This window comes from Salmo salar, chromosome 12 (genome assembly GCF_965601325.2).
Source record: "Salmo salar chromosome 12, fSalSal1, whole genome shotgun sequence".
Taxonomy (NCBI): Eukaryota; Metazoa; Chordata; class Actinopteri; order Salmoniformes; family Salmonidae; genus Salmo; species Salmo salar.
The window spans coordinates 68,317,625-68,341,930 of record NC_138302.1 but is presented as its reverse complement, the minus strand read 5'-3'; the positions used below and the strand labels follow the sequence as shown (position 1 = coordinate 68,341,930).

At 44.1% G+C, this 24,306-nt stretch overlaps 2 protein-coding genes across 3 annotated transcripts; one reads left to right on the top strand and one right to left on the bottom strand.

The window, feature by feature from the left end:
* Positions 1 to 741: 741 nt before the first annotated feature.
* LOC106565540 (oxytocin receptor) lies at positions 742 to 6,381 on the bottom strand. Its single transcript, XM_014132786.3, has 2 exons — positions 5,113 to 6,381; positions 742 to 3,293 (listed from the first exon to the last, which is right to left on the bottom strand). Exons 1-2 carry the CDS (start codon positions 5,975 to 5,977, stop codon positions 3,088 to 3,090), a joined length of 1,071 nt encoding a protein of 356 aa, XP_013988261.1. The 5' UTR covers positions 5,978 to 6,381; the 3' UTR covers positions 742 to 3,087.
* A 9,898-nt stretch (positions 6,382 to 16,279) lies between these two features.
* On the top strand, positions 16,280 to 23,217 carry vhl (von Hippel-Lindau tumor suppressor). 2 transcript variants are annotated; one of them, XM_082958379.1, is made up of 3 exons: positions 16,280 to 16,347; positions 20,827 to 20,949; positions 21,290 to 23,217. In XM_082958379.1, exons 2-3 carry the CDS (start codon positions 20,838 to 20,840, stop codon positions 21,496 to 21,498), a joined length of 321 nt encoding a protein of 106 aa, XP_082814505.1. In that variant the 5' UTR covers positions 16,280 to 16,347; positions 20,827 to 20,837; the 3' UTR covers positions 21,499 to 23,217.
* The last annotated feature ends 1,089 nt before the right edge of the window (positions 23,218 to 24,306 follow it).

Below are 24,306 nucleotides of genomic sequence, written 5' to 3'. Positions count from 1 at the left end.
AAACCTTCCTGCCACAGCTCGCATTGATGTGCCATCCTGGATGAGCTGCACTACCTGAGCCACTTGTGTGGGTTGTAGACTCCGTCTCATGCTACCACTAGAGTGAAAGCACCGCCAGCATTCAAAAGTGACCAAAACATCAGCCAGGAAGCATAGGAACTGAGAAGTGGTCTGTGGTCCCCACCTGCAGAACCACTCCTTTATTGGGGGTGTCTTGCTTATTGCCTATAATTTCCACCTGTTGTCTATTCCATTTGCGCAACAGCATGTGAAATGTATTGTCAATCAGTGTTGCTTCCTAAGTGGACAGTTTGATTTCACAGAAGTGTGATTGACTTGGAGTTACATTGTGTTGTTTAAGTGTTCCCTTTATTTTTTTGAGCAGTATATTTGAACTGGGACTGAAATTTGCACTTATACAGTGAGCAGTTATCAGTAATAGGCTGGAGAGACATTTTATATGACATATTTCTCGGAAGTCATATTCACACTATGATCTTCCTTTCTTTCAGTCATTGACCAATTAAGGCAAAGGGGATGGTTGTGTTCTTCGTGTTTTCATGACCAATTACTGAAGTGATGTCTTCAATAATATAAAACAGAACATACTGTACTGCTGGTGTTATTGTATACTGTGGTGGATAGATATAGATAATTGGAGATGCATCTGAAAAATGTATGTCCATGTCACTAATAGATGATTGACTGTTTGAAAACACAATCAAGCCTGACTCATGTATGGAAAATGTAACACTTTATTCATCATACATAATAAACTGTGCAAATGATAAAGACAAAGAAGGGGAACATGATTTACAAACGTACAAATGCTTTATGGAATAGCAGTGCAGCTAGACACACAAATTCAATTTAGCTCATTAACCAGCAGCTAATTTTCTGTCATTCTATTAGCTGTATGATTGTGGTTGTGTACCATAGACTAAAGTGACATGTTTAGACTTTAGGCTGGATGGTTTTTGATTGTGTACTTAACTAGACATTTTATCCACTGTGGTTTATGCTGTAGCCGCAAGTAGGATATACGCTGCTGATTATGTTTGTGCATTGGTGTGCTTGGTCTCACTCTTTGTTAATGACAAAATAGATACTGAGGGATCTGTTTTAAGAAGAGAGATCATTAGAAATGTTGCATTTCTGCAATTGTACAACAGACACCCTCTTACTAATGGTGCCCAACTCAAACAGGAAAGGGAATTGAATAAGAATTCCTTAACTCCAAGAAATCTCCCAGAAACAGCTCTGTTGCAGAACAAAAATAAAATGGCTTCCAGCAACTTTATGGGCTTAATTTCAAATGGAGAACATCTACCCACAAAAATGTGGTCGTTTATTTTACAGTCAATTGCACTACAAAATCATTAGTCTTTGTCAGTTTTCAACAGACCTAAACTTTCAGGCTTTCATACATCATTTTTGGTTTAAACAAAGTTTTCCAAAAATCTGTCTAGTCTTTCTGAAGTTAAGTTAGTTTATTAATTTGACCATTTTAAATAACAAGCACACAAAACTAGAAAAAGCCACACATGCACATGAGTTAAATCATGGAGGATATCACACAAAGTCTGGGACTTATTTCCATTGCTAAATCATGGAGGATAACACACAAAATCTGGGACTTATTTCCATTGTGGTCCTCTTGAGACAAGATGGCTCGGCAAGATCAAACACAGTTGAACACAGTATGACTGCGAGAAAATAAAACAAAGAAGAAGAACATCTATCTCATCATTGCAGTTACATCATAGGGGTCATTCATATGGGTACAGAAGACATCAAACAGTTGGCTTGTATTGTGTTAGGTTACATCAACATTGGACTATGTCTGTGAACACACACCTTCTATTTTGTAACTGCTTCTTTCACCACGTCTCTGGCGTCATAAAAGCACCAAACAGCTGAAGATGATCATTTGATTATTGTAAACAATCACTGGCAGTAAATGCAGTCTACACTATACAATCAAAAAGTTTGCAGGTGTTAACTGGTGGTGTTAGATTAGATTTAGACATTTACTCACAAAAAGGTAGGACACTAATCAACCTCGAGTACCCCCAAAAGCACACATTTTGTTGTATCCCTGGACAAGCACACCTGATTCAACTTGATAACTAATCATTAAGCCCTCAATTAGTTGAATCAGGTGAGTTTGTCTGGCGCTACAACAAATATGTATGTGCTGTCGTGGGTACTCGAGGACAGGAGTTGGGAAACACTGCTCTGCGCAAATATTGATATAATAACCATCATATCGAAGTAAACTTGGAGTCACGTAATGACATGTTGTGTGGTCCCCCCCACTACGACTCTTTGGGAAAACATGCAGTTTATTATGCTACAGATTAAATAAATGATGAAGTTCCCAGGGTGGTGAAAGTGCAAGGTGATGAGCTTGATGCTCCTTTCCAATAAATATCGAGGGTTTTCTTCTGGTGACATGTTAATCAATGCTTGGCTGCCGTTTGACAAATATAAATAAGATAGCGCTGTTGGCTAGAAAACCATCAGTAGAGTTGAAAATGTGCTGGAAACTCATTTAACTTGTATTTTTTCTTGGTTCCATTCGGTATTTAACCGCAAAAGGTATTTTATTAGCCCTAAGTCACCACGCGCACACAGCCTTTTATCTGCATCAAGTCAAACAAGTACATTTGATGAAAACACACCTCTGGTGGGAAATGCACATTTTGTTTTTATGTGGATTTTAGAATATTCACATGAAAACTGTCAGAAATCTATGTTGTCTGCCAGAGGTGTTACAACCGTGATATATCTCCCTATGACACCCAGTGCAAGCCCACATCACAAGCCTCCATCCATTAGTGGTGGCTTATCCCCCAGTATTTAGCGTGTATTTGCGCACATACACTCTTAGAAGAAAGAGTACCAAAAGGGTTCTTCGGCTGTACCCCATATGAAAACCCTTTTTGGTTACGGGTTCTACATGGAACCAAAAAGGGTTCTTCAAAGGGCTCTCTTATGGGGACAGCCAAAGAACCCTTTCAGGTTCTAAAGTGTGCCTTTAGTTACTTGCTTCCCCATACCGGGAGAATATGAAAACCGTGTGTTCTATTTGGAGTCGGAGATGCTTTTGAAGCTCATGTAGAGCGAGCTGACCACTGTGGCCTCATAGTTAATGGAGTCTTTCCCGTTGGAAGGCCTTCGGCACAGCACCGTCAACTTATTGGGCAGCTGGCCACTGAAGAGCAGGTAGATGCAGGGGTTTGCGCAGCTGTTCAGACTTGCCAACAGCATCAGGATGGTGAACGTTGCGGCTGCAATGACAACACAAGGACAAATTACGCACATTTACTGCGCCCTACGCCTCGATCACACCGACAGTGTCATTGCGTTTGGATACACCAGAAGTACATTAATTTCCAATGGAACGCTGCGTTTGCCTTGCAGCATTGCGTTGCAGACAGTGGACAAGTAATTGGGTGATTGAAACCAGGTGTGTAAGACAAAGACAAAACAAATGGAAAATGAAAAGTGGATCGGCGATGGCTAGAAGGCCGGTGACGTCGACCGCCGAACGCCGCCCGAACAAGGAGAGGGACCGACCTCGGCAGAAGTCGTGACAGAGGTCAGAATGCTTGCATCAAGCTTACTCCTCTGCCTGAGCATCCAGTGTGCGCTCTGAACGCTCCGAGAGCAAAATGCACTGAATTTATGAACGGACAATCTGACTGCACTCAGCGCACTCTGACACTCCAGAGTGAATTTACAAATGCACCCTTTGTCAGATATTAGTTTAGAAAGACTTGAAATTGGCATGAGAGTGAACTGTTAACTAGCTAGCAAGCTACTTATCAACGGTAGATAGCCTAACTGGTTAATTTGACCCAAAAATCCTCCAAACTATTTCTCAAAATTACTGCTAATTATTTTCATCATGCTTTGAGATTGATACACACGGTTTTAGCCTGTTTTAGTCCACACGTGTCACCCTGTCACCTACCTTGATGGACTATAAAATTGGCCAAGATTTTTTGTCCTACCAGATCCGCAATAAGAATGTTCTAGCTAGTGTATCCCTCTGTCCTTCAACCTTTCTTGGATGTTGTTGTCTGGTTTATCAGGACCCAGGCACCCGTGACTGTTGTGATTATTTATTAACAAGTTCATTACAATTTGCTTTAGCGACATCTATACCTGACAGAGCAGATCTAGTCTCACATGCAGAAAGAAGTAAACCGTCTGGCATGAGAGACTCATTGGGAGAGAGACTAGAGCAGACTCAGAAGTTCTGACTGAACGGATGCAAATTTTAGAGCCCATGTCAGTCCATTTACTTTGTGCTGTTATAATTTATGCTATGGGCAGTTCCCCCTCATAGCAAATAGCTGGCTGGCAAAACAATACAATCATTGAGGGAGTTATTTTACGCTGGCTCGGGTTAAAACGGGTAAAGGCCTGTCACTTCATGAGGCGAAAACGGGGAGGGAGGACCATCCTTGTCAAATGGAACAGTAATCTGTGCCGCTCTGTCATTTTGTTAACAAGGCAGCATGTACATCGTCCAGAAATCTCTTTTCCATAAAGTACCCGTTAAAATGTTCTAACTAGTTTTCATTGGGAAGGCAGATAAAGCGTTTTTTTTCCAAAAGCAACCACTTTTGCATGGGAAAATACAGAATCCTATTAATAACTACACATGCTGAATTACATCACTTTTGTTTTGAGACTACTTTGCTGTCGGACAGAGCGGGCACCTGGTTCATGCAGTCAACTTTAAGCCGGTGCAAAACAAGCCTACATGTGCGCCCGGGCGAGGTTAATCAAACCCCCTCAACATTCAGCATGGCCTATGCGCCCACCGAGGCGGTGCTGATGCAGGCTGCTTGCAGTCGCTGAGGAGCAGAGTAGTAACTGAACAGCTTGTTCTAAACAATCTATTTTTGAAACAGGAAAATGTACACATCTACCCCACTTTTATGAGCATTTAAAACACAATCCATGAATGATATAATATATAGGCTTATATATATATCGTTTTATCACAAGTGGGGCGCCACCCCTAACACCCTGTTGACAGTCATACTTGGGAACTTTATTATACAGTTATAATAAGATTGATATCCGTGTTCTTACTTTCTGTTGGCGCGTCCTTGTCCCACACAGACCAAAGCTGGACCGTGAAGAACGGAGTCCAGCAGATGATGTAGGCAAGTACGATAACCACTGTCATCTTCACAGTCTTGATTCGTGCTTTGGACACCCCGGCCACGCTGCTGGTTCTGGAGGGCAGCTGAAAGGCAACCCCGCTACCCCCATCCTGGTGCGTCTTTAAGTAAAGGTTATTCTGGATGGCTCGACAGATTCGCACCTGGCACACCACCACGGTCAAAATGGGCAAGACAAAGATAACCAGCGTGGTCCAGGTGATGTAGGTCTTCAAGCCCCAGGGCTGGATAAAGTCCGCCCAGCAGTCGAACACCCCGGGCGCCACCTGGACCCGCGAGAAGATGAAGATCTGAGGCAGGCCGCCCACGAGGGAGATCGCCCAGGCGATGCAAACAGGGATGTTCCAGCGCTTGCGCCTCCTCTGAAATTTGACCATAGGGTTGCAGATAGCCTGGTAGCGGTCAATGGTCATCACTACGATCATGTAGGTGGACGCAAACATGCCTACGACCTGCAGATACTTCACCAAGCGGCACACAAGGTCCGGTCCGATGAATCTGTCCGTAATGTCCCACATGAGCTGCGGGCACACCTGGAAAAACACCACAACCAGGTCCGCAACGCAGAGGTGGAACACCAAGACACGCATCTTGGATACCTGTTTGCGCCGCTTCCACAGAACCAGCAGTAGCCCTGTGTTCAGGATAGCCGCACTGACGAAGATGACGCTGAGCAGCGCGATCTCTACTTTGGCCAGGTTCTCATCCCGGGGCATGTCCGCAGCCTCCATCATCAGACTGAAGTTACTGAGACTGCCATTAAACGGGTACATGGTTCAGGTTTGGAGAGCGAAGAGGCAACTTTACGCACGAGCGATCTTCTGCAGAGAAACAAAGACAAAAATTGATACACTGACTAACAGAGATACTTTGATATGCTATTACACTAATGTTATGATATACCTACCATATCTGATCTAAAACTACTGACTTAGTAAGATGCGTTTCAGGCTAATTTAATTTTCAAAATTACAATGCATCAATACTGACTTCATGTCCGAGAATTTGAATTAACCTAAATATCCAAATAACTAATACCCAATGATTTCAAACCATCAAAAACATAGGACCATAGGATAAATAAACTTAGGCCTATAACTTAAACAAATACAACTTAACTGATATTTAGTTTGCGCAGGAGAAGTTGGGGAGGGGTCGACATGAGCTGCAGCCTAGTAGTCTATTGACGAGGTGTTGCATCTGTTGCTCTGGGTTTTATATTATTTGCGTGGGAGCAGGGTGGAGCTATCCTTCAGCTCCATATGTTCGCGCGCACAGCGACTGCCACCTTTCATGATAGTGAGCCCTGTCCACTCTATCGAGAAGTCTCAAATATCAACACGTTTATCAAAACTTTTTATGTAACTATTGATTTGTTTTTTAACAACGCTTTCATTTTTTATTTACAGTTCGGTCATAGGCTAGAGTGCTTCAGGCTGCTAGGCTGTCTGTATAAGCTAACGGATGTTTACATTGGACTGCGCGAGGTATACTGTTTACATAGGCACCAAGTGTTCGGAAGTTGTCTCAGCCTTTCAAGAGAGTTTCCCTTTCCATAAAGAGCTCTATAAAAGACTGTATAGTATGAGAAACTATGTGGCTCCATGTTTATAAAGAATAATTGCAGTCATTATGTATTAGCTTCCTGGGATAATGAGAACAGCCCAATTTAGACAGAAATTAGCTTCCTGAAACCTTAACCCCAAATGAGCAGGTTATATAAAAATCTAATAAACAACGTTTTTTTTTATTGATACAATTATCATAATTCATAGGCCTACAGTATGCCTGGTAGTGGGTGGCATTGTTTAAAAATTGAATGAACATAACGTTTAAATAATAATAATAATATTTCTATGAGTGCACAATTGGACATCACCAGCCACTTACTGTAACTTTCAAGATGTCGATTATTCCCATTTGACCAGGGTTCAGATCCTGCCCGTGCAAATGCTCTATGTTCCATCCACAAAATGGAACAATACTGACAATAAATGCACTCCTCTAATAACAATCTACCCTAATACCCTATGACCTATAGTCTCATCCTCCCTATATTGGCTTATCCAGACAGACACATCACAGGGCATGGGAAATGTGCCAATGTTCCTGACAGCCTCCAGATGTTCTGAAACAGACAGTGTTGATTACAGACACACAGTTGACTCCAGCTGGTTACAGATGTTTTCTCTGGAAACACTGGAGGATAAATTACTCTTACACGTTTGTACTTGGGGTCCCTCTTGCGAGAGGCCTATCAAAAATATCATACTTAAGTATTAATGTGCACAACAAATTGGCCAGTGTTTTTTTTTTTGTGTTACATTTCTAGTGTTGATTCAGGAGTTAAATTCACTCTGTAAGAGTGACATTAACACTAAGTGGTGTAAAATAACCAACAGTGTTGGTGTTAATTGTCACGGTTGTGTGGAGAGACGGACCAAGGCGCAGCTCACGTAGAGTTCCACATCTTTATTAAATGAAACTAAAAAAAAACAATAAAGAGCAACGAACACATGAAGCTATGGAGTGCTCACAGGCAACTACACAAAAACAAGATCCCACAAAACAGTGGGGAAATGGCTGCCTAAATATGATCCCCAATCAGAGACAACGATAAACAGCTGCCTCTGATTGGGAACCATACCAGGCCAACATAGAAATAGAGCAAACTAGATTACCCATCCTAGTCACACCCCGACCTAACCAACATAGAGAATAAAAGGCTCTCTATGGTCAGGGCGTGACATTAATAGTTTCAAAAGTGTTATACACCAGTACAATGGGACTCATATGTTCACTGAAAAAAGTGTACATTTAACACTTTCAGAGTTAAATGTACACCATTGATTTTGCTGTATGGAACACACAAAAGATCAAGAAAATTATATCACTAATAACTCTCATTGGGTCCTTAAAAAAAATTATGTAGCTCTGACTGATAATAACATGAGAATTTGGTAATCAGCTCAGCCTCCGTGCCCAGCATGTCCTGCTTCTCTCTCTGACTCCCTCAACATATTCCCCTGTATCAGAATCCCTGGGAGCTGCAGGTCCTCCTCTGGCGTTATGATAGACATCATCATAGTCACACATCATTGGGTTTTACCCACTAAAGGGGAGGCAACTTCCACACAGCCTCCTGGATGTCCAGACTGTATGTCTTCCATGGGTAGAGAGATATGGAGAAGGTGGGATCAGAGGACCCGTGTTGTCAATAGAGAGTAAGTTACCTCTATAATGGGAACAATCTTTGAGTCTAACCAATTGGAGATTGTAACGGCCGTCGGAAGAGAGAGTAGACCAAGGTGCAGCGGAGTTAGTGTTCATCTTCAGGAATTTATTAAACAACGTGAACACTATACAAAAAACAAGAAAACCGACAGCCAAACAGTACTGTCAGGTGCAAACACGAAACAGAAACAATCACCCACAAAACCCAAAGGAAAAATAGGCTACTTATGTGTGACTCCCAATCAGCAACAACGAACTTCAGCTGTGCCTGATTGGGAGCCACACACGGCCCAAAACAAAGAAATACAAAAACATAGAAAAATTTACATAGAACGCCCACCCAATGTAACACCCTGGCCTAACCAAAATAAAGAACAAAAACCCCTCTCTATGGCCAGGGCGTTACAGTACCCCCCCAAAGGTGCGGACTCCGGCCGCAAAACCTGACTCTGAAGGGGAGGGTCCGGGTGGGCCTTCTTACGGCGGCGGCTCAGGTGCGGGACGTGGTCTCCTCTTCACCATCGGCGTCGCCCACTTAGGTGGCGCCCCTGGCCGGGCCGGAGGACTGGTGGGCGACCCTGACTGCGCCCGCCTGGTGGGTGATTCTGGCTGCGCCCAGCTGGTGGGTGTCCCTGGCTGCGCCCGGCTGGCGGGCGACCCTGGCGGCTCCGGGCTGGCTAATGGCCCTGGCGGCTCCGGGTTGGCGGGCGGCCCTGGCTGCGCCCGGTTGGCGGGCGACCCTGGCGGCTCCGGGCTGGCTGATGGCCCTGGCGGCTCCGGGTTGGCGGGCGGCCCTGGCGGCTCCGGGCTGGCGGGCGACCCTGGCGGCTCCGGGCTGGCGGGCGACCCTGGGGGCTCTGGCCCAGGATTCACCAGGCTGGGGAGACATGAAGAAGACCTGGCCCTGGGAGCAGGCACAGGACTCACCAGGCTGGGGAGACATGAAGGAGGCCTGGCCCTGGGCGCAGGCACAGGACTCAGCAGGCTGGCGGGCGGCTCTGGCGGCTCCGGACAGGCGGGCGGCTCTGGCGGCTCCGGACAGGCGGGCGGCTCTGGCGGCGCCGGACTGGCGGGCAGCTCTGGCGGCTCCGGACTGGCGGGCGGCTCTGGCGGCTCCGGACTGGCGGGCGGCTCTGTCCCAGGATTCACCAGGCTGGGGAGACATGAAGGAGGCCTGGCTCTGGGCGCAGGCACTGGACTCACCAGCATGGGGAGACCCACTGGAGGCCTGGTCCGTGGAGGAGGCACAGGATAAATCGGGCTGTGGGGGAGCACTGGAGTTCTGGCACTTAGGCCATTTACCCACACTCCAGGCTGAATGCCCACTTTGGCCCGGCATGGGCGGAGCGCAGGCATTGGGCGAACTGAGCCCTCCCAGTGCCCTGGAGACACAATGCGTAGAGCCGGCGCAGGATAACCTGGACCGAAACGGCACACTGGAGACCAGACGCGCTGAGCTGGCACAATCCGTCCTGGCTCGATGCCTGCACTCGCATGGCACTTGCGGGGGGCTGGCCTATAGTGCACCGGGCTATGCACGCGCACTGGAGACACCGTGCGCTTCACAGCATAACACGGTGCCTTACCAGTACCACGCTGCTTCCGGTAAGCCAGGGGAGTTGGTTCAGGTCTACCGCCTGACTCCGCCAATCTCCCCGTGTGCCCCCCCCAAAAAATGTTTTGGGGTTGCCTCTCGTGTCTGCTGCGCTCCCTCGCTTCATACCAGCGCCTCTCAGCTATCGCCGCCTCGATCTCCCACTGCGGGCGGCGATACTCCCCAGCTTGAGCCCATGGTCCTTTACCGTCCAGCAATTCCTCCCATGTCCACGACTCCCGATAGCTCTTCTCCTGGTTCTTCTCCTTCCTCCGCTGCTTGGTCCGTTTTTTGGTGGGTGATTCTGTAACGGCCGTCGGAAGAGAGAGTAGACCAAGGTGCCGCGGAGTTAGTGTTCATCTTCAGGAATTTATTAAACAACGTGAACACTATACAAAAAACAAGAAAACCGACAGCCAAATATGAACTGTCAGGTGCAAACATGAAACAGAAACAATCACCCACAAAACCCAAAGGAAAAATAGGCTACTTATGTGTGACTCCCAATCAGCAACAACGAACTTCAGCTGTGCCTGATTGGGAGCCACACACGGCCCAAAACAAAGAAATACAAAAACATAGAAAAATTAACATAGAACGCCCACCCAATGTAACACCCTGGCCTAACCAAAATAAAGAACAAAAACCCCTCTCTATGGCCAGAGCGTTACAGAGATAAACACTCAATACTGTATTGGAAAGCTAACACATCGCTGTGTTTTGTGCATCTTACAGTAAACATATTTCCAAAGAGGACCTTTACATCCCACTGATTACATGGAGGCCACCGGGCACTAACTTGGATTAATCCTGATCAGAGAGAGACAGGCTTTTGAAGTCAGTCCATTTGTTTGACTATATGAGAGAGAGCGAGAAAGAGATATCCATTGATCTGATTGATCAGTCTATGGTCTGGGCCTGGGGGCCGGGTTCTAATGTAGGCTAGAGCATTCAACTCAGGCCTTGAGTAAACTTACAAACTTACAAGAGGTTATTAAGCACACAACACAGACGGCAAAAATAATTAATGAAACATTGCTTATGTCCCTATATTACCGATGCTTCCGGGTTGCCTCGGACCACTGGTATTGGACACCCTGCAGTCCCCACAAGGAGGGGTAGCCCACGAGCCTGTCAACAATGTCTACATTTGAATTTTATTACATATGCATCGTTTTGACATTAACCCTCAAAAGTCATTCATAAACCTTTTTAATTTCCATAAGTACTAGGAAGATACATGTTTGTTTATTGGGCTTGAGGAATGTAACTGGAAAATTGCCTTAGGCCTTGAAAAATAACAAATTAAACTGATTGAAAGAAAAAGGGGATATCGGTAAACATATACCGTGGTTAAGACTATGACGGCGCTAGTGCAACGAGTGGAGGTTACTCAAGTGTTCACAAGTGCATATCAGACCGAGAGCCTAATGCTTCTTATGAGTTTTAGTTTAGAAAACTACCTCTCCGCAGAAGCGACATGGATGGTAAAAACAGCTTGATTGCCGTAGCAACATCACGCAAACAGAGGGGAGTGGTGCTTCAAATACAGCAGTTCTGCAACATCTTTAGCCTAATTGAGCCTCTCATTCTCCTTAATTGCCGGTGTTGAAAATCTCCCCCCTGACAGAATTCTTCCCCCTTCGCGTGACGTCTATAAATAAATCTCTGCAAAAATTCGTCATCTCTCCCATGTCTTATTCGACTAGTAGTTGTTCTGAAATGTTTATTGCTTGCCAACATTTTACTCCCTCTATGTTTAATATAACACATACATTAATTATTAATTTCGGTTGCCTATCCTGACATGAAGTTTGTTGTATAGAAAGTATTTGACTCCGATGTGTGCCACAGAAAGTATATGACTCTAGTGAAAGAATTAAGGAAATTAGAAGGGGGGGGGATTACGGCAAGGCCATTTTCTTGCCTGCCGAAATCCCCCCCTCCTTCTATCTTGGAACTTCAAGGCCTGGCACACTTCATAACCATATTGGTAGCTCATATTGACCAGTAGTGTATGCCACAGAAAGTATTTCACTCTAGCCCCAAAATTAAGGAAATTAAAAAGGGGGGCAGGCAAGAAAATGGCCTTGCCTTGCCGAACCCCCCCCCCCTAATTTCCTTAATTTTGTGGCTAGAGTCAAATACTTTCTGTGCACACATCAGAGTCAAATACCTTCTATAGAACAAACTTCATGTCAGGATAGGCAACCAAAATTAATAAGTAATTTGTGGTATATAAACATAGAGGGGGGAGTAAAATGTAGGCAAGCAATAAACATTTCAGAACATCTACTAGTCGAATAAGACATGGGAGAGATGACAAATTTTGTCAAAGAGATTTATTTATAGAATAATACTGTAATGAGGTGCGTACTGGCGGCAGAGAAGTCAGGCACAGGAGAGCGAAAACTGATTTACAACGATGTCGTTTAATAATCATAAACCACCGTCAACAGAACATTACATGAAATGGGTCAAACAAAACCCAGTAAACCAGCATACCGTGCACAAGCACTACAAGAAACAATTACGGACAAGGACATGGGGGAGAACAGAGGGTTAAATACACAACATTTAATTGATGGAATTGGAACCAGGTGTGATGGAAGACAAGACAAAACCAATGGAAAATGAAAAGTGGATCGGCGATGTTTAGAAGGTCGGTGACGTCGACCGCCGAACGCCGCCCGAACAAGGAGAGGGACCAACTTCGGCGGAAGTCGTGACAAATACACTTGAAACAAATAGCTAAACTGAAAATTGCAGACATTACTAGTGCCTCCCCCGTGATCAAACCGCCATAAAAAAATAAAATGAAACGCAGCCTAACGTGATCATTGACAGCTGCTTTGAAGGACACAAATAAAAAATGCTTTCTGCTACTAAGACCAGTGAAATGTAGGCTGAACTGACAACGGAGTGAAGAGCAGAAATCTCAACTAGCAAGCATGTCGCAGCAACGAAGAATTGAGTGTGTGTGCGTTCACGCGAAGGGGGGGGGGGGGGGGGGGATTCAGCAGGGGGGAGCTTTTCGGGCACAACACCGGCCTCAACACATTACAAAAAGAGATAAACCGTATAAGATGCTCTGGGGACAGGAACAGGGTATGATAATAGGGGCCAGGCACACAGGTTTGAGTGTCAAGAACTGCAACACTGGTGGGTTTTTCATGCTCAACAGTGTCCCGTGTGTATCAAGAATGGTCCACCAGCCTAAGGACATCCAGCTAATGTCAGGCCAGTGGTCAAAAACAGGTCATTGATTAAAGAGGAAAAAGGAGCCTGCTACGAATTGTGCAGAACAACAGGCGGGCTACAGTTAGTCAACTGACAGTCTAGTACAACATGGTGCCCAAAGACCATAAAATAATGCCCAACTCATCGTATCTTGACACGAATGTGGTATGGCAGCCGACGACGTTACAGAGTTCCACTTCTTTCAGCAAAAAACAAAACTGCGATTGCAGTGCGCTAAGGAACAAAAACACTGGACGCTGGAGAATTGGAAAAACATTGCCCGGTATGATGAATCCCGGTACTTCTGTTTCACTCTGATGGGATGACTAGGGTATGGAGAAAACCACGGGTACATCCATCATGCCGCGTGTCAACATTGCAGGCTGGTGGTGGTGCTGTGGGGTGTTTTCATGCAAACATTGGGCCCCTTGATAAAAGTGGATCAATGTTTGAATGCCACAGGATATCTGAACATCATTGCCAATCAGGTACATCCCTTCATGGCAGCAGTGTATCCATCTGCGAATTGATAGATGCACTGCTCTGCACAATTCATGTCAGCCTCCTTTTTCTCTTTCATCAATTACCTGTTTTTTGACCACTGGCCAGCCATTGCCTGGATGTCCTTTGGGTGGTGGACCATTCTTGACACACAAGGGAAACTGTTGAGCGTGACAACCCCAGCAACGTTGCAGTGCTTGACACATTCAAACCGGTGCGCCTGGCACCTACTACCAAAACCCGTTCAAAGACACTTAAATCTATTGTCTTTCCCATTCACCCTCTGAATGGCACACATACACAATCCATGTTTCAATTGTCTCAAGGCTTAATAATCCTTCTATAACCTGTCTCCTCCCCTTCATCTACACTGATTTTCGAAGTGGATTTAAAAGGTGACATCAATAATGGATCATCGCTTTCACCGTGATAGTCTGTCATGGAAAGAGCAGGGTTTCATCATGTTTTGTACACAGTAGTTTAAACTACTATACACACTACATGACCAAAATCATGGACATGAATATGGAGTTGGTCCCCCCTTTGCTGCTATATCGGCCTCCACTCTTCTGGGACGGCTTTCTACTAGATGTTGGAATATTGCTGCAGGGACTGACTTCCATTCAGCCACAAGAGAGTTAGTGAGGTCGGGGACTGATGTTGGGCGATTAGACCTGGCTCGCAGTCTGCGGGCCATCCCTAAGGTGTTCAATGGGGTTGAGGGCTCTGTGCAGGACAGTCAAGTTCTTCTACACAGATCTTGACAAACTACTTCTGTATGGACCTCACTTTGCACATGGGGGTATTGTCATGTTGAAACAGGAAAGGGCCTTCCCCAAACTGTTGCCGTAAAGTTGAAAGCACAGAATCGTTTAGAATGTCATTGTATGCTGTAGCGTTAAGATGTCCCTTCACTGGAACTAAAGGGCGTAGCCCGAACCATGAAAAACATCCCCAGACCATTATTCCTCCTCCACCAAACTTTACAGTTGGCACTATGCATTGGGGCAGGTAGCGTTCTCCTGGCATCCGCCAAACCCTGATTTGTGCATCGGACAGCCAGATGGTGAAGCTTTACACCACTCCAGCCGACACTTGGCATTGCGCATGGTATTCTTAGGCTTGTGTGCGGCTGCTCGGCCATGTAAACCCATTTCATGAAGCTCCCGACGAACAGGTCTTATGCTAACGTTGCTTCCAGAGGCAGTTTGGAATCCGATAGTGAGTGTTGCAATCGAGGACAGGTGATTTTTACACGCTACACACTTCAGCACTTAGTGGTCCCGTTCTGTGAGCTTGTGTGGCCTGCCACTTTGCGGCTGAGCCGTTGTTGCTCCTAGACCTTTCCACTTCACAATAACTGCACTTACAGTTGACCGCAGTGCTTTTATTCAACTTTCCCATTTGTGCAGGACTGTGCACCTTGTTCTTGGCCTTTTTCTGCACTTTAGGAACTCCTTTGTCAATTAATGGCCCAATTATTCTGCAAACACAAGATGAGTATCTGGCTGCTGGTGTTGTTGCTGCGCTCAATGTCTGGGAATGCAAGCATCAGGCTCTGCCGTAAGGGCTCTTTCAATCTGGCTTTATTAATCACCTCTCCACTTCTGGTACGGTCGTCCATTAACATCTTTTGACTATTTTGAGGGTTTGGCTATAAGCATTCATTTTTCACATTTCACAGAGACAGCAACTTCTAGAAAATGGGAGTGGGGGCAGCTGAATAGTGTAATAAGTGTAATAATATGTACACAGTCAGCATAGGGAAATACAATACGATCTAAACAACACATTTTATAAAATACAGTACAACACTCAGGCTGCACTCCAAATCCATTCACACCGAGCCATGTGGCTTATTGAAAATGAGTATACAGTGTATGCCTGATAAAGTGTCGGTCATTTAGGTGACTCAAATGCCTGTTTATGTACCCAGTCAGTGCCTTTTGTGATGAAGAAAAAAAAGAAACATGAGGCACTGCAAGTGCTGCCAGGAGAGGTATGTTGTTGGCCTGCTTGTAATGACAGACATGTCAAACTGTATTCACTACAAAAATAGATACAAAATTGCAACAATCATAAGAGCAATGTCAAAAAGCTCCCTTCGCTTCTAAAGAGGGTAATTGTGCAAACATTTTATTAACCTCATCCTTAGGCTCAATTGCTAGAGCATATAGAGACAACTCAGAGCCAGCTGGTTGGACGAGATTACCATTTTATTTGCATCCATCTACATCGTCTTCTCTGTGTGTGAACTGCGTTTAAAAAAAATCCACTGTCGGGTATAAACAAATGCTGCTCATTTAGAAAACAACTTAACAAGATTTCTGCTTTACAAGTCATAATATTTCTGCTTTACAATTCACACGATTTCTTTATTCCCAATAAGTAAGTAATAATAACTAAATAGACGTCAGAAGGTATTCAAAAATATACATTGTGTGAGATACGTAATTGGTCAGGAGCCATTGGTTGACAGTAAAACGGACCACTCAGTGAAGACATTCTTTCCACGCCCTCCTCAACCGGAAAAGAATTACATAACAAACACAAGCGACTTGCTGGCATGAAAAGGCAAGATATAACAACTTTAAATAAGTTACCTTTATAATTATCTATATGTTTATCATACTTTCTCCAAGACATAACTTCTTAGCTACAGCTGCTAGATCAATTTATATATATATTTTTTGCTAGCTAACGTCAAGTTATGCCTCAAGAGATTCAAGGGGGAGAAGAACAGCTCCCGTTGGTAAGGTCTCTGAAAAGCAGAATACCGTCGATTGCAGTGTTTTGTAACCGGAGTCCTCGAATCATGCGACCAGTATGGATTAATTTCCGCGGGGAACCTCAAACCTACGATATTTTACAGCCAGGAAGAGGAATGAGAATGAACACCTTCGTAGGTAGGTAGAAGCTTGGCTAGCACCAGTTAGCAAATAAGCCACAGCGAGTAACGTTAAGTGTAAGATTTTCTGTTAATTCAAGAATTGGTAATCAATAGCTGTCAATAAACCAAGTATACATTAAGGTGTCTGTAGTAATTTAATTGTTAATAAAGGAATTCATATAGCTTCCAAAATATTGTTTTACAATGGAGTAATGTTACCAAAATGTTTGCGCAGTGGCTTCAAAACAGCGCCCCCCCCCTGTCAGTCTTCTTTTCTGGTATTATGTCGGTCCGCAAACAAACGTTAACAGTGCATGCCGCCAACTGCTGTACGTGTAGTGAACGAAAAAAAATATAGGTGAAATGGGGAAAATAAAAATACAATATCAATCCAAAAACCCACACCACTCTTTGTCATAGTCCAAATCACATCCCCGAGCCTGTGAGGACGTAACATCTGTCGACAGGATTCCTTGTATTGTAATGCCTCTGCTGTAAAACCCCATAGGCCCAAAACACTTTAAGCCGCGCGCGCAATGCCTTTTTTTCTCAGACTGCGCTGTGCAGTTTATAACCAATGCAATAAACAATACAAATTCCACCTTTTAAACATGCAACATATCAGAATCCTGTTGCCGAGTAACATGTCCTGCTTTCTCTAATCCAACTACCATGATTTCTTCAACGTTCTTCCACTTGTCTCAACGCCTCGAGATAGGACGTCTCCTTCACCCTAACAGGGCACTTCATGAATCCGGGCACATGCTCGCCACCACAATTGCAGCATTTCGCCTCAACTGGCATAAGATACTCCTATTGTCTACATACACTTGACACATGCCCAAATAGTTTACATTTATCACACTGCAGGGGTTTGGACACATTCCTATCTGGTAAATAGGGGTATGGTTAGATGATAGGCGTTCTTTTAAAAAAACATGTTACTGAATTGGGAAAAAAAAGCTCAAATTCAAGATAGGGTTCCTTTACAGAAACAGGGCTTGTCTGTCCTTTGTAAATAGGAAACAAATTGTGCAGGCTACTTTTATGTCCGTTTTAGATTATGGTGATATCTATATGCATGCATCGGCAAACACATTAAAACCACTGGATGCTATTTACCATTGTGCACTCAGGTTTATCACGGGTGATAGTTACAAAACTCATCACTGTATCCTTTATCAACATGTGGGTTGGGCCTCTCTATCTGTGAGGCGAGAGCAACATGCTCTCTTGTTTATTTATAAAGCACTTCTTTTAAAACTACCTCCATATATATCATCATTAATTTCCACTAGATATACACATTTTAAAACCAGATCACAGATGTGGATTACATTAGAGACTCCTGCGGTCTCCACAGAGTTGGGTAGGACTGCCTTTAGTTCCTTTGCACCTTATTTATGGAACAAACTGCAGATCCAACTTAAGTTAGACACTCTGGTGTGCCTTGCCCATTTTAAAAATGTTATGGAGGATCAATATGATGTTGTCTGTGATTGTTTCTGTTGAATTGTGTCCTTGTTTTGTATGTTTGAAATGTTCTTGTCTGTATGCCTAAAACTGTACATGTCAACATGTTTACACAGGGCACAGCCGTAAAAGAGATCCAGGTCTCAGTCTGTTTTCCCTGTTAAAATAAAGATTTAAAAAAAATATATATTTGCAAAGCACGCTCCTTACGCTTTCTTGTTATCCTCTCTGACGCAACCTTATCCAATGCATCTATAATATTCATCGAGACGTCAAACGGATCTCCCAGATAACGCCAACGGTTCAAACCAACTTAAAAAAGAGTCAGAGCAAGGCTTGGCTTTACTAGAGTCACAATCACTTCTCACGTTTTCCTTCCTGTTCGCCACTGCAGTCAAATCCTTCTTACTCTCATCTCCACTCTACGCGCCATCAGTTTCAAACAAAACATCCACCATCTTCTCCCCTGTCAGTCGTCTAGGGTTCTTCAACTATGGTATTGTGGCGGTCTACAAATATTGGTCCACATTTTTATTTTATTTGACATTTGTCATTTTTTGCAGATGCTCTAATCCAGAGTGATTTACAGTAGCAATTAGGTTTAAGTGCCTTGCTCAAGGGCAGATTTTTCACATAGTCAGCTTTGGGATTGGAACCAGTGACCTTTCGGTTACTGGCCCAACTCTGTTAACTGCTAGGCGACCTACTGTGTGGGCTGTGACCGCCTACTCTTATGGAGTGTAAATTCATTACACTTTGTGACACAAAAGGGGAGGGTACCCTATATCCATTAACCTCACCACTATTCCACTACCTGGCCCTATCTGATCCTACACCAGGCCGGCAGCCTGGGAGGATGGGACGTTATCGTTCAGCACACAATGTAACTCTTCTGCAGTAAAATTTTGTACCCTCAAGTACTTCTCCGCAGCTGCCACCACAACATCTACACTGCTCAAAAAAATAAAGAGAACACTAAAATAACACATCCTAGATCTGAATGAATGAAATAATCTTATTAAATACTTTTTTCTTTACATAGTTGAATGTGCTGACAAAATCACACAAAAATAATCAATGGAAATCCAATTTATCAACCCATGGAGGTCTGGATTTGGAGTCACACTCAAAATTAAAGTGGAAAACCACACTACAGGCTGATCCAACTTTGATGTAATGTCCTTAAAACAAGTCAAAATGAGGCTCAGTAGTGTGTGTGGCCTCCACGTGCCTGTATGACCTCCCTACAACGCCTGGGCATGCTCCTGATGAGGTGGCGGATGGTCTCCTGAGGGATCTCCTCCCAGACCTGGACTAAATCATCCGCCAACTCCTGGACAGTCTGTGGCGTTGGTGGATGGAGCGAGACATGATGTCCCAGATGTGCTCAATTGGATTCAGGTCTGGGGAACGGGCGGGCCAGTCCATAGCATCAATGCCTTCCTCTTACAGGAACTGCTGACACACTCCAGCCACATGAGGTCTAGCATTGTCTTGCATTAGGAGGAACCCAGGGCCAACCGCACCAGCATATGGTCTCACAAGGGTTCTGAGGATCTCATCTCGGTACCTAATGGCAGTCAGGCTACCTCTGGCGAGCACATGGAGGGCTGTGTGGCCCCCCAAAGAAATGCCACCCCACACCATGACTGACCCACCGCCAAACCGGTCATGCTGGAGGATGTTGCAGGCAGCAGAACGTTCTCCACGGCGTCTCCAGACTCTGTCACGTCTGTCACATGTGCTCAGTGTGAACCTGCTTTCATCTGTGAAGAGCACAGGGCGCCAGTGGCGAATGTGCCAATCTTGGTGTTCTCTGGCAAATGCCAAACGTCCTGCACGGTGTTGGGCTGTAAGCACAACCCCCACCTGTGGACGTCGGGCCCTCATACCTGACCGTTTGAGCAGACACATGCACATTTGTGGCCTGCTGGAGGTAATTTTGCAGGGCTCTGGCAGTGCTCCTCCTGCTCCTCCTTGTACAAAGGCGGAGGTAGCGGTCCTGCTGCTGGGTTGTTGCCCTCCTACGGCCTCCTCCACATCTCCTGATGTACTGGCCTGTCTCCTGGTAGCGCCTCCATGCTCTGGACACTACGCTGACAGACACAGCAAACCTGTGTCTGTTGTCTATTCCATTTGCACAACAGCATGTGAAATGTATTGTCAACCAGTGTTGCTTCCTAAGTGGACAGTTTGATTTCACAGAAGTGTGATTGACTTGGAGTTACATTGTGTTGTTTAAGTGTTCCCTTTATTTTTTTGAGCAGTGTATATTCTGAATTTAATTCCATTTCTGCAGTACAGTTGATAACCATGGTTATGAACGCCAAGAAGCCAACCTTACTGAAACACATGTTATTCCTATCACTCTTTATTGGCCTCGGTCTACTCACAGGGAGCCTTCATCTAGGCTTAATACATATCATTGGTTCAATCCCGATGCTCTGTCTACACGCAAATATGCCTCACTTTTGATACTATTTTGGAAGCCTTTTGGAACTTAATTTTCAAATAAGTGAGAGAATCTTTCAAAAAAGAAAGATATACCCTTACAGTGTGCAGTTTAGCAAAGTTACGCCTGGTTGTTTTCACACAAACGTTACACATATGCGTTTGTTTGTCATGCTGTATTTGCTCTTCTTGGTGTTTATCTATCGTCTTTATGCCTTTCAATGTTTTTATTCTATCAGGTCATCCTTGGATGTTCAGAGATGCAGAGACAGATGAGGCGCTGAAGGCGAATAGTAAAGAGATGTTCCTGCCCAAACCAATGGAGAATGGACAGGCTGTCCAGGTTAACATCACATTACCAGGTTAGAGAGAAACATCAAGTTTGTATTCTCCTTTGACCTATACAGATCATCTGTACACCAATAATAGTGTAGCCTCCCTGTATGTGGGCATCTCTGCTAAGAGGTTTGGACCTTTTATGGGACTTTAGTCTGATTGTACTCCCTGTGTAACAGCAGGGTCACTGGTGATTATGACTGGTAGGTCATTGTTCTGTGTTTTGATCAGCACACATTATTATTTTAATTACTACTACTACTACTACTACTACTACTACTACTCTGCACCGAGAACACACATAAGGACTATTATTCTGTAATCTAAAAACTATGTCATATCTGTGTATGTGTGTTCTCCCCTCAGTCCTCAGCTTGAAGGAGCGTGCCCTCCAGGTAGTGCGGCGCCTGGTCCGTCCAGAGGACTACAGGAGGCTGGAGATTGCTCGGTGTCTCCATGAGGAACTGGAGGACCGTCCCAGCGTGCTGAAGGACCTGATGCGTATCGCCCAGCGCGTGGAACAGCGCCTCCTAGAAGACAGGCAGCAACCCCAGGATGCATGCGGAGCAACTTAGAGTAGGAGTTCTTATATAGATATCGCTATATGGCTCTGAAGTTGATGTTTCTGAATCTATCAAAATAATAAGATAACAGAATGTAAGATGGTTTGATTGGACACTAGGAGGTCAGGGTTGAATTCACTGCTGTAGCGACTACCGAGGGTCTTCTCCATCATTTTTTGTTGTTGTTGCAATTGTTTAATATGGTCTTTGTAGCTTAGGAAAAAAATGTGTAAACCAATTCAGTGGTCTGACTTTAGAGAAGGGATCATCAACATGATTCAGCTGCTGGCTGTTTTTTTTGTTGTTGTTGCAGATTGTCAGGTGGTTGGAACATAATTACAATTCATTTGTTGACTGCAAAATCACTGCAAGAAGCACAAACATATATAATATTTGACTAAAGCATAATAATTTCAAACCTTGCTTACATTTGTACACTGTCACATATCTCTCTTTTATGCCACATTGGAATACTTTGGAACAGATTTCCAAAATTTCAATCACTTGGAGCTGATTTGATGTTTTTTTGTTTTTTTTACATTTTATGTCCAACTAATATATATATATATATATATGTCATCAAGGCAAAGGGTGGACACTTATATATATTATTTTTGCTCAGAAAACTTGGGTGACCAAATAAAATCCCCCACTGGTTGGGGAACCCTGCTTTAGAGCGTTTAAGACTTTCAAGCAGGTTTTGCTCATCAGCTTGTTAATCAAATTTACTGGGTTTGGAATAGATTAAGTAAACCAAAATATATTGATTTAGCTTGATTTACACGTTAGCGTGTACACGTTTTTTATTTACATACTGTAACTTTATAATGAACAACCTCCAACGTATTTATTGATCATAAAATGTAAAGATGTGAGAAAAGATGTACAGGTTTGAATGAGGGATGGGTCAAAGTAACTATTATAAACTGGGTGGTTCGAGCCCTGAATGCTGATTGGCTGACACCTTTGGTATATCAGACCAGATACTACAGGTATGACAAAACATTTATTTTTACTGCTCTAATTTCGTTTGTAACCAGTTTATAATAGCAATAAGGCACCTCGGGGGTTTGTGGTATATGGCCAATATACCACAGCTAAAGGTTGTGATGCGTCATGCCTACGAACAGCTCTTAGTCGTGGTATATTGGCCATATACCACACCCCCTCGTGCCTTACTGCTTAAGTATAGGAATATATACTGAGTGTACAAAACATTAAGAACATCTTCCTAATATTGAGTTGCACCCCCCGGATGCCCTTTTGTTGGTGGACCGTTCTTGATACACACGGGAACCTGTGGAGCATGAAAAACCAAGCAGCATTGCAGTTCTTGACACAAAATAGTGCGCCTGGCTCCTACTACCATACCCCGTTCAAAGGCACTTACATTTTTTTGTCTTGCCCATTCACCCTCCGAATGGCACACGCAATCCATGTCTCAAAAATACTTATTTAACCTGTCTCCATCCCTTCATCTACACTGATTGAAGTGGATTTAACAAGTGACATCAATAAGGGATCATAACTTTCAGCTGGTCAGGCTCATGGAGCAGGTGTTCATAATGTTTTGTACACTCGGTGTATATTGCAAACAACCTTTGAGGCTACGTGAAAAATACATACTGTATGTATCTAAGTGCCTGTTTTTTTTGCAGTGTTTTCTATTTGTAATATATTACACATATGCAAAAGACTGATACATAAACCTAATAAATGTTTATGTTCTTGGCCTGTTCCAATTTTTCTTAAGACAGTAAGTTTCACACTTCAAGGGAATGGACTAACGGACGTATAAGTCCTTACCGTTGCACGGCTGGTCCATGTCTCCGCCACAAATACAGTAGAATGATAAAAATAAATGCAACATGCAACAATTTTAAAGATTTTACTGAGTTAAAGTTCATATAAGGAAATCAGTCAATTTAAATAAATAAATTAGGCCCTAAAATATGATTTCACATGACTAGGAATACAGATAGGTCACAGATACCCTTAAAATAAGGTAGGGCGTGGATTAGAAAACCAGTCAGTATCTGGTGTGACCACCATTTGCCTTATAAAGCCAGCACATCCCCTTCGTATAGAATTGATCAGGCTGTTGATTGTGGCCTGTGGAATGGTGTCCCACTCCTCTTCAATAGCTGTGCGAAGTTGCTGGATATTGGCGGGAACTTGAACATGCTGTCATACACGTTGATCCAGAGCATCCCAAACATGCTCAGTGGGTGACGTGTCTGGTGAATATGCAGGCCATGGAAGAACTAGGACATTTTCTGCTTCCAGGACTTGTGTACAGATCCTTGCGACATGGGGCCGTACATTATCATGCTGAAACATGAGGTGATGGCTGCGGACGATTGACACGAGAATGGGACTCGGGATCTCGTCACGGTATCTCTGTGCATTAAAATTGCCATCAATAAAATGCAGTTGTGTTCGTTGTCCGTAGCTTATGCCTGCCCATACCAAATCCCCACAGCCACCATGGGGCAATCTGTTCACAACGTTGACATCAGCAAACTGCTTGCCCACACGACGCCATACACGTGGGCTGCGGTTGTGAGGCCGGTTGGACGTACTGCCAAATTCTCTAAACTACGTTGGAGGAAGCTTACGGTAGAGAAATTAACATTACATTATCTGGCAACAGCTCTAGTGGACATTTGTGCAGTCAGCATGCCGATTGCACCCTCCCTCAAAACTTGAGACATCTGTGACGTGTTGTGAGACAAAACTGCAAAGTTTAGAGTGGCCTTTTATTGTCTCCAGCACAAGGTGTACCTGTGTAGTGATCATGCTGTTTAATCAGTTTCTTGA

What these genes read in the sequence shown, in the direction of transcription:
- vhl (XM_082958379.1), top strand. Translation starts at nt 20,838, where the DNA reads ATGTTCAGAGATGCAGAGACAGATGAGGCGCTGAAGGCGAATAGTAAA. An exon ending in GGTTAACATCACATTACCAG is followed by an intron (nt 20,950 to 21,289) that starts GTTAGAGAGAAA and finishes TTCTCCCCTCAG; the next exon opens with TCCTCAGCTTGAAGGAGCGT.
- LOC106565540 (XM_014132786.3), bottom strand. Translation starts at nt 5,977, where the DNA reads ATGTACCCGTTTAATGGCAGTCTCAGTAACTTCAGTCTGATGATGGAG. An exon ending in CAAGGACGCGCCAACAGAAA is followed by an intron (nt 3,294 to 5,112) that starts GTAAGAACACGG and finishes TTGTCATTGCAG; the next exon opens with CCGCAACGTTCACCATCCTG.